Raw genomic sequence first — 13,906 nt, forward strand, 5'->3', positions numbered from 1 at the left:
GATTCACCACAGATTAAAAGACTCTTCACGGCTCTAAAGATGCAGGCCTTGGTTCTTTATTTCTGTGCTCCACCTTCCTGCAGTTAAACCAGGGAATCTATCTTTTTTGGTTCCTTTTGCTGACCTCTCAGTGCAAGTTGCATGCCCTTCATCTGTAAATACTGTGTTTATAGCTGTGGCAAAAGAAAAAGATTTCCTTTCTTTCTTTCCTCTGTGTGTCTTGTCTGTGTAAAGCAATCCACTGTAGATTACAGGCTTGGCTGTCTCAACCATCATAGACAAATGCATGTTCTCTGTGTTTTTACCAAGAGGAGAAACTGATGATCTTTTTGAAACCAAAAACCACTTTGCAGTGATCTTTGGACTTAATTTTAGTCACTCACTTCTCAACATAGACTACAGGTGGTTGCTAACTGTGTTAACTTAAGTAATATTCTCATCAGATGAAGAGTAGCTCCTCTAGTTAGCTACATTGTGCTTTTGCTGTGTGCTTGTACATCATTAAAGCCAGACCTCATTGTTAACAGAGCATGCTAGCATATTAGCCACTGATGCCATTAGCAAGGCTAGATTTCATTCACTTTCACTTCACAGAAATGAATTTAATCTCACTAATTGTAAAGTATTAATTCCAACTTGCTCAGATCTTTAGTTTGTAACTAGAAAATTAGAATCAACCACTGACTCATTGCAAACAACAGAAAGGCCTTTGGGGTCTATTTGATACTGTAGCACTATGTTAGTCTGTAGCTCATTTATACATTAACACCCTTTAAGAAAAGGGGAATTGAACCACTTTCAGCTCTTTTTTTTTAGCTACAGAACTTGGGTTTCTGCTATTGACAAACAGCATACAGGATGGACTGGGAGAACAACTTTTGTTGCCTAATTATAAAGAAAACTGTGATAAAGAAAAAAATAGTAAAGTAAAAAAAAATCACATACAATTTGATGTCACGTCTAAGTGCAAATTCAGAAGATACCGGCATGAGTCAAGTATTTACAAACCTTAAATTTAACTGCCTGTCTACATATCTGGAAAGTTAACAGCAAGAACGCTGAACTAACACTTGGAAATCAGATTGTTTAAAACTACTATACACAACCGAATACACTAATACATGTTTTAATTCATTTATTTAAGATTTTAAATATTTGAACTCAGGTCTACTATATGCAAAACTACTGGACATCACATGGTAGAGCAAAATAAACTGTATATTGTTTCAGTGTTGTGTGGGCATGTACAGTAGTAGCAGAATCTCTTGCACGGTCCCTGTATTGTTTTGATTGTTATTGTTAAATCTGATTGTTTTGTTGTTTTATCAGTTAGTCAAGTCATTTTGTTGTTTCTTTTTTGTCATTTTGTCACTTTTAATAATAAACTCTGGGAGATTTGATTTAGGAAGAGTCAGAAAAAAAGGGGAAAACCATCCCTCGAGTAACGACCCCCCCTCTCTACTGGGACAACCAAGCCTTATGAACTTTGTGAAGTGAACATTTTGAATGTTTGTATGTTATAACAGAAAACATGGTTTGTTTTATATGTTAATACTGCCACAATAAAGCTCCCTGATGAACATACATTGAAATGTTGTTATTACTGTGCGAGTTATTCCTGCTAATATCCTAATAAATCATGTTCCCAATTTGTCAGAGATTTGCCTCCCTCCTGTGGTAAAAAGGAGTTGCTGCAGCTTGTGTTGAGATCTCTATGGTGATATTTGTGTGAGCAACACAAGACTTCCATGGGTGTGTTCAGAGCTTTACTGCAGCCTGAGCTTCATGTGTTTTAGATGCTACTTATGTTTTCCATGGCTGGAACTATCAAAATACAAGCCGGGAAAGAGTTCTGGGTAAGAGTGATTATTCTCTTAAACTGGTTCAAACTAAAGCTGTTGTTTTTGTGGCAAAAATAGCCAAACCATGTAATTCTTAGAGTGGATGTTGGAGAGCAACACTTGTTTCTTGTTTCTTCTATCTTCATCTAAAGTTCTCCAGGCTTTTTGAGTTTTTTTTATTTGGTTTGGGGTTTTTTGACATTGGCCGCTTTTTCAGTAAACCAGGGTTGTGTGATAATGCAGTCTGATAGTATAATTTGCACCAACAAGGTATTTCCCAACAAGCTATTAGCCGAAAACCTGGCATATTTTTGATTGATGCACGGTGTCTCTGCCCAAAAAAACAAACCAAAAAAAAACAACCAGGAAACTGGACAAGCAGAGGACAAAAGAAGAAACTGCAGGCTTAAAAAACTAGCTGCAGTAAATGAACAGTATCTGAAAGTTGTGTCTGTAAGAAATAGGAAAAAGCAAAAGATCTGAGAGATGTATTTTTCCCTTAGTTGATCCAGCTGCTGTTCACCAAAGCCTGATTGGAAACAGTCTCAGTGAAAGGTTGGATGATGTGAAGACTCCAGCGACACTTGAAGTATTAGGGAACAACTTTATTAGGTGACCAATGCGCTTCGGCTTGTGGCCTTCATCAGGGTCATTGCAAAATATCAAACAGTTTGCGTTTAAATAAAAAAAAGGAAACAGAAAAACTCCAAGTGGACCAATCACACATTCACAAACAAGTGGAGGGTTGGTTATCAAGAAGCCATTTGTAAAAAGAGTAAACGGGCAAAAGGCTGAGGTACACCAAATGACACTAGAACTGGACTGAAAATCAGTGGAACAAGTCTAATGGAGAAACAAATCTAAATTTTTGGTAGCACAATGCTGTAGTTAGCACTTTCACCTCAGAGCAAGAATATCCTGGGTTTGAATTCTCCAGCCTTTCTTTGTGAAGTCTACGTATCGTCTCCAGGTGCTCCGGCCTGCCCCTGGCTGTTAGATTAAATGATGATTCCACACTGACCACAAGTATAAATGTGGATTTTATCTCTCTCTTGATAGATTGGAAACCTGTCCAGGGTGTATCCTTCCTCTGCCCCATGAAAGCTGGCATAGACGCCCACCCAGCTGCTACCCTGAACTAGATAGGTAGAAGGAAATGGATGGAATCCAGATTTGACATTCATGGTTGAAACTGTTGTCAGTATGTATGACGGAGGTCAGAAAACATGCACAACAGTGAGTATCTACAGCCATCAGTAAAACATGGTGGAGGCTATTTAATGGTTTAGGAGTGCATTTCAAGCAGTTGTATTAACAATGTCTTCTTAACTGATGAAACTGTGAATGCCGAAAAGTGCCATCAAATTTTGATACACTTTGTAAAACTTTCTGAAAAGCATTTGATTGGAAACAACTTCATTCTTCAACATGACCCCCATTGAACATGATCTCCCATTGTCCTAGCAAAATATAAAGAAATGAGGGGTGACTTTTTCAGCGTATTGTATGTTGATGTGTTCAATATGTTCTGCATAGTGTGTGCATTAAACATTTGTTTTGCTTCTAATAAACAGGACTGTTCTGCCATTAATGTAAATAACTTGATCGTTTACAGAGAACATATTAAGGTGTACACAGGAAGGCGAAATACTAAAGCATGCAATAATGGATGCAACTGGAGAAGAGACGTCTTTTCAAATGCCAGATCTAAATACTACAACAAAAGGTGCTGTGTCTGAACTCCTGGAGGATGTTGGGAACTGTAGGCAGAGTATCAACCAGGAGCTGAGCCTTCATCTTCTCAGTGACTCTCTCTTCAGCGAGCAGCAGAAGCTCAGGCATGTGTTGGACTGGGCTAACAGATATCTCTGCAGTGGTTCAGTGATTTGCCATCAACTCTGCAGAGCTGACAGTTTGATAAACAATATGAAAAACAAAGGAAGCAAGAAAATCTCACCCAAACATTCATCTGGATCTAAATATCATCATCCAGTTTCCTTTGATGCCGGTGCTCGTGAGGTATATGGGGGAGGATCAAGTATGAAAACAACTTGTCAGTCCAGATCTTTAAATGATCTAACCAGCTCCTGTAGCTATAAGTTTTCATATGACCTCCACAGTCCAGTCTCCTTTTCCCCAGGGACACAGGAGGAAAATTGGCCTGATACTGAAACTGAAAATATAAAAAGCACAGAGCAACAACATGCCACCAATAAACACATTTCTAGCCAAGACTACCGCAGAACAAACAGATTTCACATGTCTAATCAAAGGGACCACACATTCACATCTGATGCTGCAACACACTTGATCAAAGAGTCCACATCATCTGGGAGGAATGCCATTTGTAAAAAGAGCTCCGCGTACAGTGAAGTGAATATCTTAAAACCGCTAGATGAAAGCAACAATTTCAGTGGCATGACTTCTAAAAGAGCTGGAGCTAAAAGAGAGGTGTCAGAAAGTCAAAAGGTACGGAGCAAAGAGGACAAGTGGATGGAAGAAAATGAGAAGGAGAAAATACAAGATGACAGGAATGAGGGAAATTATAGAAAAGAACAGGAATCCAGTTCAGATCACACACATAGTCAAATAAGCCTCGCTGAGCCAGAGATGATACCTGAGCAGACGGCAAAAACAGCTAATTCCCATGTTATCCATCCCTTGAAATCGTCATTAAACTTGAGTGTGTATGAGCAGTACCAGCTATGTGTGGCTCAGCTAAATCACCTCAGAATAAGCCAGCATTTCAAGCCTGAGTCACCTGTGAAAGAGGGGACGACATCTGGAGAAATGGGCGATTATGTTAAAGCTCCAGCTTGTCCGGGGTCTTGCTTTGAACTGAACTCTTACATCACAAATCCTGAGATTAAAAAACAGGTTAACAACACAGGAAGCAAAAGAGCCACCGCAGCAGAAAGCGCAGAGGAGAGGAGCTCACATGGCACCAAGAAAACTCCTAGCGAATATAGAAGTGCAAAATCTTGCAGCAATTTGACTGTGAAGCAAACACCTACAGCTTTTATGAAGGAAACTGCAGAAGAGAGAGCCTTGAATGATGAGAACAAGCCAGGTGATGTGTACTGTGTGGAGAAGGATGCTGCTCCTGTTTCTAACCCAGGTATGGAAATCGTTATATATGTTGTATGCAATCAGTCGACGTGTGTTGATGGTCCGGGGGTGTTTGGACCCTGAGTTTAGAGTTTATGGACCTTGTATTTTGGCCTTTAGTTTGTTTATTATTTTCCTTTTAATCTTCTTTTATTTTCTCAGTATTTTGAGTCTTTAGTTCTTTGTTCCAGTTACAGCTTGAACTTTAATGAATCATTTCTTTAGTGTTTTCCTCTGTTTTCCATCTGTCTTTCCTGCATGTCAAGCTTACTACTGAGTTTTCTTGTTTTATTTATCCTTACTAATTTAGTGTTTTACTTTGGTAGTTAACTTTGGTTTCCATTCATATGGAGTCCTCTTGTCATGATGTTTGAGTCTTGTTACTCAGTTCCTATAACCCTTTAAAAGACAAGATATAGTTGGAAAATTTGGATTTTCCAGTGAATCCACATCAAAATTACAGAATTTAAAAAGAATATTAAAAAATTGTATTAGTTCAATATTTCAAGCTATAGTCAATTAGATGAAAAATCTAATAAATAACAGTCCAGTTAGCACAGTGGTGTGGTGGCAAGAAGGTCCTGGGTTTGAATCCACCAGCTAACTGGAGCATTTCTGTGTGGAGTCTCTCCTGGCATGTTCTCTCCTTGTTCTCTGGCTTTCGCCCACGGCCCAATTATGTGCAGGTTAGGCTAATTACTGACTCTAAACTGGCCCTAGATGTGAACATGAGTGTGAATGACTGTCTCTGGCAACCTGTCCAGAGTGTACCTCATCATCCCTCACCCTATGACAGCTGGAAAGGGCTCCAGTCAAACCAAGACCATCCAAATCCATCCATCTGTAGAAGAAGACAGATGGATGGGTGTTTCTTTAAAATGCTATAGTTTAAATTGTTTCAAAAGATTAAAAATGTGGCATTGCTAATTATTACTATCAAGGTGTCAAGATGCTTTCACTTTGTCATGAAATGAACCCTTAGGTTATGAGATAAACAGGACAGAAAAAAAGATGATCAAGTTTTACATTTGGACATTAACGTTTGGCTTTTCATTCCTTTTTTGTTTCTTATCAAAAACTAAATTTCCTCACTTCTATCACTGGAAGAACAAATCAGCCTGTCATGGAGTTATTTATAACTCATAAGTGCTCTACAGCAAGGTGCCAAGGGCTTTTTACAAATAAATACTGTAATTCAAGGAATGCTGAGATGAAAAGGTTTAAGCAGTTTGCTAATATGTATTTCCCCCCTCTTGTGTCTGTGGTTAGGTTTGCTTCAAAACAGGATTAGACATCATCCAGACAGTACAGACCATCAGAGGATTCTCAAAGATCCAAAAAATAGAGCTGGAGATAGAGCTCGCTGGATCCTCACTGATAATTCACTGGGAGAAAGATTTCCAAGGTTAGCTAATTTAGTGTGTGGAGAGTTGTTTATAACCTTTGAACAAGTTTATACTAGAAAAACTTGTTAAGTTTCCCCAGACGTCTACGCTCTCCTGATGTACACTTTTCTCTTCTTATCTAAGGGCATATGAACCAAATTTTAATTTTAATAGCCAAATAATTTTGTCTAGTGTGTGATGATGAGAAGTTGAATTTCACCCTTTGTCTCCTGCAGACATCAACAAGCAATCAAGTACACAAAGAAACTGAATCTGATCCCGCGACCTGTACAGACACACACTCTTCATCATGATGACTCTGGACTTACATCGTGTGAGTGTAAGCTTGACATCAAAATTACAGACAAAACTGCAAAAAGATGATAAAGTGCTATAAAAAACAGAAGATCAAAGGAAAGCTCAGTCACCAACATCTCACATGACAAATTTGCTCCAACTGTTGAAACTTATGTATAATTCATTTCACTCTTTATCAGACATTCTGGTTAACAAGCCAATATAATGTTTACTTATGCGTTTCACTTTTTAACCAAGTAAATGCTCAGAATTAGCGCTGTTTTTACATCAGAATATAATGTGTAACTTTGTCTGTGAAGGTTCTCAGTCATCCAGGTCATCGTAGTCAAAGGAGCTTGGAAAGAAAAGCGTCTGGACTTAAAGAAGTCCAGACGCTTTTCTTTCCAAGCTCCTTTGACAATGTGTAACTTTCATTCACACTTACAGACTCTGCCACGGATGTCACTATGGACAATACCTTTGAATACCAGGTAGGAAATCTTTACTACATGCGCACATAGTTTTAGCCTTTTTTTTAAACAGTTTTTTAAACCCAAGTCTATCTGGTGTTTTAATGTAATAATCTTAACATTGGTTGTAACATTTCACAGTGTCTTGTTAAAACAATCCCTCTACTTTCTGTTTTGCATGTTGTGGTGTCGTTACACCTGCTAGTCAGCAGGCGTCCCTGTAAGAGACCGCTGGTTGTGTTTGCCTGATGAGGTGTGGCTGTTCATCCTGTCTCTGCTGCCTCATAGGGATTTATCCATAGTGGTGCAGGTCTGCCACCGCCTGCATGCACTGGCATCTGATCACTCACTGTGTGAGTGAACCTGTAGTTTGGTAAACACTTCAGCTAGATTTTAGTATCATTCTGCTAAAATTCAGATCGAACACAGGACAGATGTCAGAGGGATTTTCTAAACTTTTCCAAGTAGCAGCACATGGTACGTTCTCATGATGTAAGAGCTTCCAGCTGGTGTGTGCTCTACTGCTCCCTGAACAAACATACACATGATTACACTGACCTGCACAGTCATGCATAGAAACTACAGTTCAGAGTTTTGAATGAACAAAAAAGCTGCTTACATTAAACAAAAGTTTATGTTTTACTCCTCCTTCAAGGGAAAAATCTAAGGCTTGAAAACTCGGCTTTAACTGACCAGTGGTTGCTGTGTGTGGGCAGACGTTGTCCTCGAAGTTTGTTTCTGTATAGCTGCAGTGGCCTCTCTGTCTGCTCCAGTGGGCTGCAGATGTTTTTCTCACTGTGTAGGAATTCGCTTAAGGTAAAAAAAAAAAAAAAATCCAATAACAAGAAAAGTAATACAAAAATATGATTCAATAGAGTAAATAACTAAATGATAATCATGCAGAGGTGGCATGAAGGATTGGAAGTTCTGCTGAAAGGCTGTGAAAATAACTTAGAGTTGTGTCTGACTGTTATGTAAAAAAAATCACATTCATTATCTATTTTTTGTGCTGCCACTTTTTTATTAAACCCAAACTCTGAATGCATCTTCCATCACTGGTCACAAGTCTCATAGATGTAAAGTGTGTAAAATGTGATATTTTGCGGCTTACATCAGTACTTTGTGACAGCAGTGCAAATATCGTGAATATAAAGTCATGCGATCATTTCAGGAACTCAAGGTCACAAGTTGTACTGGTCCTGGTCTCCATGGTGATCAAATTTTGTCAGTGATTAGTCAGTGCTGTGATCACATGACTAGTGTGGATGTAAGCTGGAGTGGAGCAACAGACACAGGAGTGAAGGCTCTGACGGATTACAGAAAAGGGTCAGTAAACACACACATATGTTTGTTTTCACGGCTTACTGAGTAACCATGACCTAATTATTACCATAACCTAAATACAAAATTTTAAGCATGCCTTCAAATTCATGAAATCCGGGATTTAGTCCCCACATTGACTGTTGGTCCCCATGAATACAGTGAGAGGCCAATTTATGGTCCTCATGAAGACATTTAAACAAGTACACACACACAGGAGGATGTTACAGTGACCCTAACAACTCCCACTAACTGCCTTGACCTAACCTCTAAACCTCTAACAAAGTAAAAACCTTCACTCCAAAAAATGTCATCATTTTAAATGATGAAGGGATGATTTTTGTGCTGATCACAGGTTGTGTATAATTGACTTCTTGTCATTTTTATCTTAGTGAAGTGAAAAATATGTTTTACATGTTGAATTGTTTACTGTGCTCAGAGTAAGAAGGGCATGTTGTATGGTGAAAATATTATATCTTCATATTTGTGGGTCTGTCCATCTATGCACCCATCCACAACTGGTAGATGTTCGCACTTCCATGAGTTTGGTTTTGCCTGAGTTTTATTACTGTTAAGTTTCCCTTCCCACTGATGCCAAGTGTTTGTTGAAATCAGTCCATCCAGTTTCTTAACCTCTGTTATAATACCAGATAAAGAATCTGACATGGGCGGATAACTTTGTTTCTTCTTCTATAGCCTAAAATCTGTTGTCCTGAATGGCTGTCAAGTCACTGATGCCCCACTGAAAGAACTTGTCCTGAAACACAAAGACAGGTCAGAATCCTTCCCTATTAACACATTTACTGCTAATGGTGGTGTAACTCATGCTACACTGTAGGCTTAGGTGGGGGTTAGAAAGTGTCCCATAATGCACGTGCATGTTTGTCTCTGGATAAACTGTCTTTGTAAATATCGTGCATGAAGGGTTTTTTGGGGGGATGTCTTCAAGTGGTTGTCAGATGAGTTTTAGTTTAGTCAAGTTGAAATATGAATTACACTTCAGACATGAAATACAGTCTCTCTGTCAGACAGAGAATTTCAGGGCACTGTTAAATTTGCACTTCTTCTTCTATTGAGATATTGCAGGAATTAAATGTCTTTGCACTGACAGAAAGGGGATTTTCATCGGTCCAGCCCACTTAAGATCACAGTGGGCTGTTGTGGCCACTGGTATAAAAGGCCTTGAAACCTCTGACTTAACTGAATTAATAACTGGAGGAGTTGTGAGAATTGCATCAAAGAGAAAAATTATAATGTTATTCTGATAACGGCTTGTAGTGGCTGACACCTCACATTCTCAAGTCTAAGCCTCGAAAGACGCTGCTCTTATGTTTCAGATAATCCTTAGTTAATCCTCGCAATCCTTATTTTAAACTTAGTTTGAATTCCTGGACACCGAATGGTTTTATTATTTGAAATAAATACCACTTCGTCTCGTGAAGAATGAGATGTGATTATCAGAAGGACATTAAATAACCACCACATCAAGATTGTCATGTTGTTGTTTTTGGTGTTTACAACATTGTCTTTTAGCCTGCGCAGGTTGGAGGTGTTTGGCTGTCAGTTCCTTACTTCATCCTGGCTACAGACAGTATATGAGGTGCTAAATTTTGATATAACAGTTAAAAACACATACTATTAATATAAAAAAAAAACTATGATGCTCTGCAGAGCTTCATTTACTAAACATGATTTAGCATGTGAAAAAGTAAGTCCTTGTACATTTCTGCATGTCTTCATATCCAGATGTGCTCCGGCCTTCAGCATCTAAACATCGGACGAGTGCCAAAAATCACCGTAAACAGCCTCACTGGGTTGACAGCACGGCTCAAAAGCCTCATTTCACTGAATCTCACAGGACTACAGGTGGATAGTTTTCTGTGACTCAATCTGAATCTACACATTGAATGTTTATGGAGTTGCAGCTCTGTCTTTAATAGTGCTCTAAACGTAGTCCCTGCCGCTAACAGGTCACTCATGCCATAGTTGATACTTTGCTCCAGAACTGCATTGAACTTCAGAGTCTGTCCTTCAGTTCCTGTCCTGGAGTCACTGACCTGACACTGCATAGCATCAGCAAATATTCACCTTGTATCAGGTATCCACACATATGCAAAGGGAAGCAAAGTGCACATAATTAATAAGAACCAAGCGTTGCCAGCGGTGTTCTTATCAATAGAAACCGGCCAGAGGAACTGTATAAAAATATGTTTTACTTTAGAAAATAAAAAGTTAAATTCATATTTTCATACTTGACATAACAATTAACATCTATGATATCCATGTGGGTTTTTGTTTGTGTGAGTTAGAGCTGTTGATGTGAGTGGCTGTAAAGCAGTAACAGATGCAGGTGTTCAGTCTTTGGCTCTGGGCTGCACAAGACTTCAGCAGCTGGATCTCAGCTCCACCAGCACCGGAAACAGAGGGTACAAAGCACGTCTCACCACATGTGATCAATGTGCTAGTGTCAGTGACGAACAAGTGAACCCTCACCTGTGTGTGTGTGTGTGTGTGTGTGTGTGTGTGTGTGTGTGTGTGTGTGTGTGTGTGTGTGTGTGTGTGTGTTGTGCATGCATGATGTGACCCAGGGTTTCTCTGCTAGCAAATTACTGCAACAGACATCTTCATACCATCAAACTCAGTTTCTGCCACATCACCGTAAAGAAAATACTGAAGCTTTGCCAACATTGCAAGAGGTAAAAACACACATTCAAAGATGTTTCTTTATTCTCTGCACAAAATGCAGAGTCACTGTGTACTGCCATTAATTCCACTGAGCAGAATGAACACAAGGACGTATCAATACAGTGTTTCAGAAGGTTGCAGTAGCTGCTCTTCACACGCTTTCAAACTCAATTTCTATTCATTTCTCTACATATTTAAATGTCAAAGGTTTTCCACTGTTGCAGTTCTAAATGTAGCACACACGAACACATTAGGTTCACCCCCCATGACCTTTTACAGGATAAAATTATAATTAGCTCATATATAAATGATGTTTATCAATGATGGGCAGTGTGTGTAGAATAAGGCTGTAACACAATCAAATGTGTAAAAAAAAGTACTTTCTGGATGGACTGTAGTTTATCTAGTAGCATCTGGTGAAGCTGTGTCACACGAAAAGGAGAATCGGGGATGTAGCGGGGAGACTGGGACAACTTAAATAGTGAACCTTTTATAAAATGTCCTAATAATATGTGCAGAAGGATATCAGCTGAGCCATCAAATATTGAGGACAGGCACTGAGGTCAGCTGATGTCACAGGACTGTGGGCTCCATTTAATGGGTCTGCCTGAGTTGACACTCTGCTCATTATGTTGTATCTGTCTCCTAAATTCAATTGAACAATCTTTTAGAAGTTCATACGAGTGTAAAACCATATATGAGTGCCACACTAAACAAATTACATGCTGAGACATGATTATGCAGTGTGAAACTCTGTGATGTTTTCGTAGCATATGACAGTTACGAAAGTTGCAAAAAAAAAGACTTTCCTTCCATCTTATCATGAGCACACTGTAACTGACCATGAAAATAAAGCATGTCAGCACTGCAGTAATTAATGCAATGATGATCTAATTGGTGGAAATTATTCGAAAATATGAAAGTCAGCTGCTAGTGATCTAATAAGTGAGTGACATGGCAGAATAAAGGAGCAATCTATACCCAAATCAAATGTCTTTCTGTAGTTACAAAATATGAAAAATGCATGCTGGCACCTATGATCTGGTTCCATGTTTGTCTCCTTTTAGGCTGAAGGTGCTTCATCTCTATGGCTGTGCACATCTACCCACTGAACACGAGATCAAAGAAGTGAACAGCACCGTTAATGTTTCCCCTTTGTCCTGACCCTGACAGTTATATCTCCACGAAATATTTATTGAACAAATCAAAGAGGGAAATGTTGATTTAGCCAAGTATGTAGCATTATTAGTTTTATTTTTCTATGCTATTACATGAGCAACAGGCTAAATGAGGTCTGCCATGGTCTGAGGGACTATTTTCAAGGATGACTAAAAAGCATTTAATACCGGTATATGTGCTTGACTGCATGCGTTTAAAGATTGTTATCAGATGTGCAGAAATCTGAAGGGTGTATCGTCTAAGCATTAAATATTTTCTGTCATTATATAACTTTGCGGGAATTTTTTAAAAGGCTGCTTGTTTTTCTACTTTTAACTCAGGTTAATGTTGTTAGGTAAAAACCCATCTCATCGTATTTTACAACTTAAAATTTAAAAAAACAAACAAAAAACTGCTTTTGTTTGTATGTGCCGCTGACTTTGTAGTGGTGTAGTGGGTTACTGCTACTTAGAGCAAAACTGTGAGCTTGTTTTTTTCATCTGAATTGAGTCAAATAAACTAAAAATAAACTAAAAACAGAAGCTAAGAATACTAAGATTTAATAAACTGTTTATAAAACATGAAATGGGGGCAATGGGTTTAATAATATGTCTGATTATATTTTACATTAAAATGTAAAGATTACAGTCTGGCTACAAAGGCATGATATTGTACATGGAATTAGCAAAAATAAAAGATGCAGGAGTACTTTCAAATTTCTATAATTTGCATTCCTGTGTAGCATTGCTGGTATCATCATAGCAGTGTGTTTTGCACTAGTATGACTCCAGGTTTAAAGAGCCTTCCAATAAAAGCTCCAATGAGTACTAATAATCAAAGATAGGAAACATAATTCATATGCTGTGAATGGCCAACTATGTTACAAAGTCAAAGGAGGAACCACATCAGCAGTGGCACTTTAATAAGACAATACCGAGGGTTTACTTTTAACTTGTTTGAGGGCAAAACACAAAAAAGTGCTGTTTTTATGCAGTTGCTGGTTTTGCAGATTTTGGCCACACTGTTAGGATTCTTGCTTGATGCTGTTTGGTTTAACAGCATTTGCAACACCACATTTTATGGTCCTAAAATAGTTTATTATCAGTATTATCAGTCGCGTCTCTTCTTTCTGAGAAGACTGAGAAAGGCCCGGCTTCCACCACCGATCCTGACCACCTTCTATAGAGGAACTATTGAGAGCATCCTGAGCGGCTGCATCACTGTCTGGTTTGGGAGCTGTGCCATATCAGACCGCAAGACCCTACAGCGGATAGTGGGAACAGCAGAGAAGATCATCGGGGTCTCTCTACCCTCTATTGAGGACATCTACACCACACGCTGCATTCGCAAAGCCACCAGCATTGTGGCTGATCGGACACACCCCTCTCACACACTCTTTACACTCCTGCCATCTGGAAAAAGGTACCGAAGCATTCGGGCACGCACATCCAGACTGTGCAACAGCTTTTTTCCACAAGCCATCCGTCTCCTCAGCAAAAAGGGACTGACTGATAAACACGCACACACACACATACACTAACATTATCACTCAGCTTAACTCAAATACCTCAAAACATTGAGACTGGACTGACTAACCAACACAAAGCACAAACACACTGACCTACACCACCAAACCATCGCA

The 13,906-nt window shown here is 39.0% G+C and overlaps 1 protein-coding gene across 1 annotated transcript; it reads left to right on the forward strand.

Moving 5' to 3' along the window:
* Positions 1 to 7,884: 7,884 nt before the first annotated feature.
* Positions 7,885 to 12,270, forward strand: LOC146621371 (F-box/LRR-repeat protein 4-like). Its single transcript, XM_085366999.1, has 9 exons — positions 7,885 to 7,917; positions 8,273 to 8,427; positions 9,118 to 9,195; positions 9,955 to 10,021; positions 10,168 to 10,287; positions 10,392 to 10,519; positions 10,731 to 10,847; positions 11,010 to 11,117; positions 12,174 to 12,270. The coding sequence occupies exons 1-9, from the start codon at positions 7,885 to 7,887 to the stop codon at positions 12,268 to 12,270; spliced, it is 903 nt and encodes a 300-aa protein (XP_085223125.1).
* The last annotated feature ends 1,636 nt before the right edge of the window (positions 12,271 to 13,906 follow it).

Source organism: Diplotaxodon limnothrissa, linkage group LG12 (genome assembly GCF_057381915.1).
Source record: "Diplotaxodon limnothrissa isolate DT_005_m linkage group LG12, D_limnothrissa_male_GT1.1, whole genome shotgun sequence".
NCBI lineage: Eukaryota > Metazoa > Chordata > Actinopteri > Cichliformes > Cichlidae > Diplotaxodon > Diplotaxodon limnothrissa.

Coding starts and splice junctions, on each gene's coding strand:
- LOC146621371 (XM_085366999.1), top strand. CDS start 7,885: ATGTTTTTCTCACTGTGTAGGAATTCGCTTAAG. Junction 7,918..8,272: donor TGTGTAGGAATTCGCTTAAG/GTAAAAAAAAAA, acceptor CGATCATTTCAG/GAACTCAAGGTCACAAGTTG. Junction 10,288..10,391: donor TGAATCTCACAGGACTACAG/GTGGATAGTTTT, acceptor TGCCGCTAACAG/GTCACTCATGCCATAGTTGA.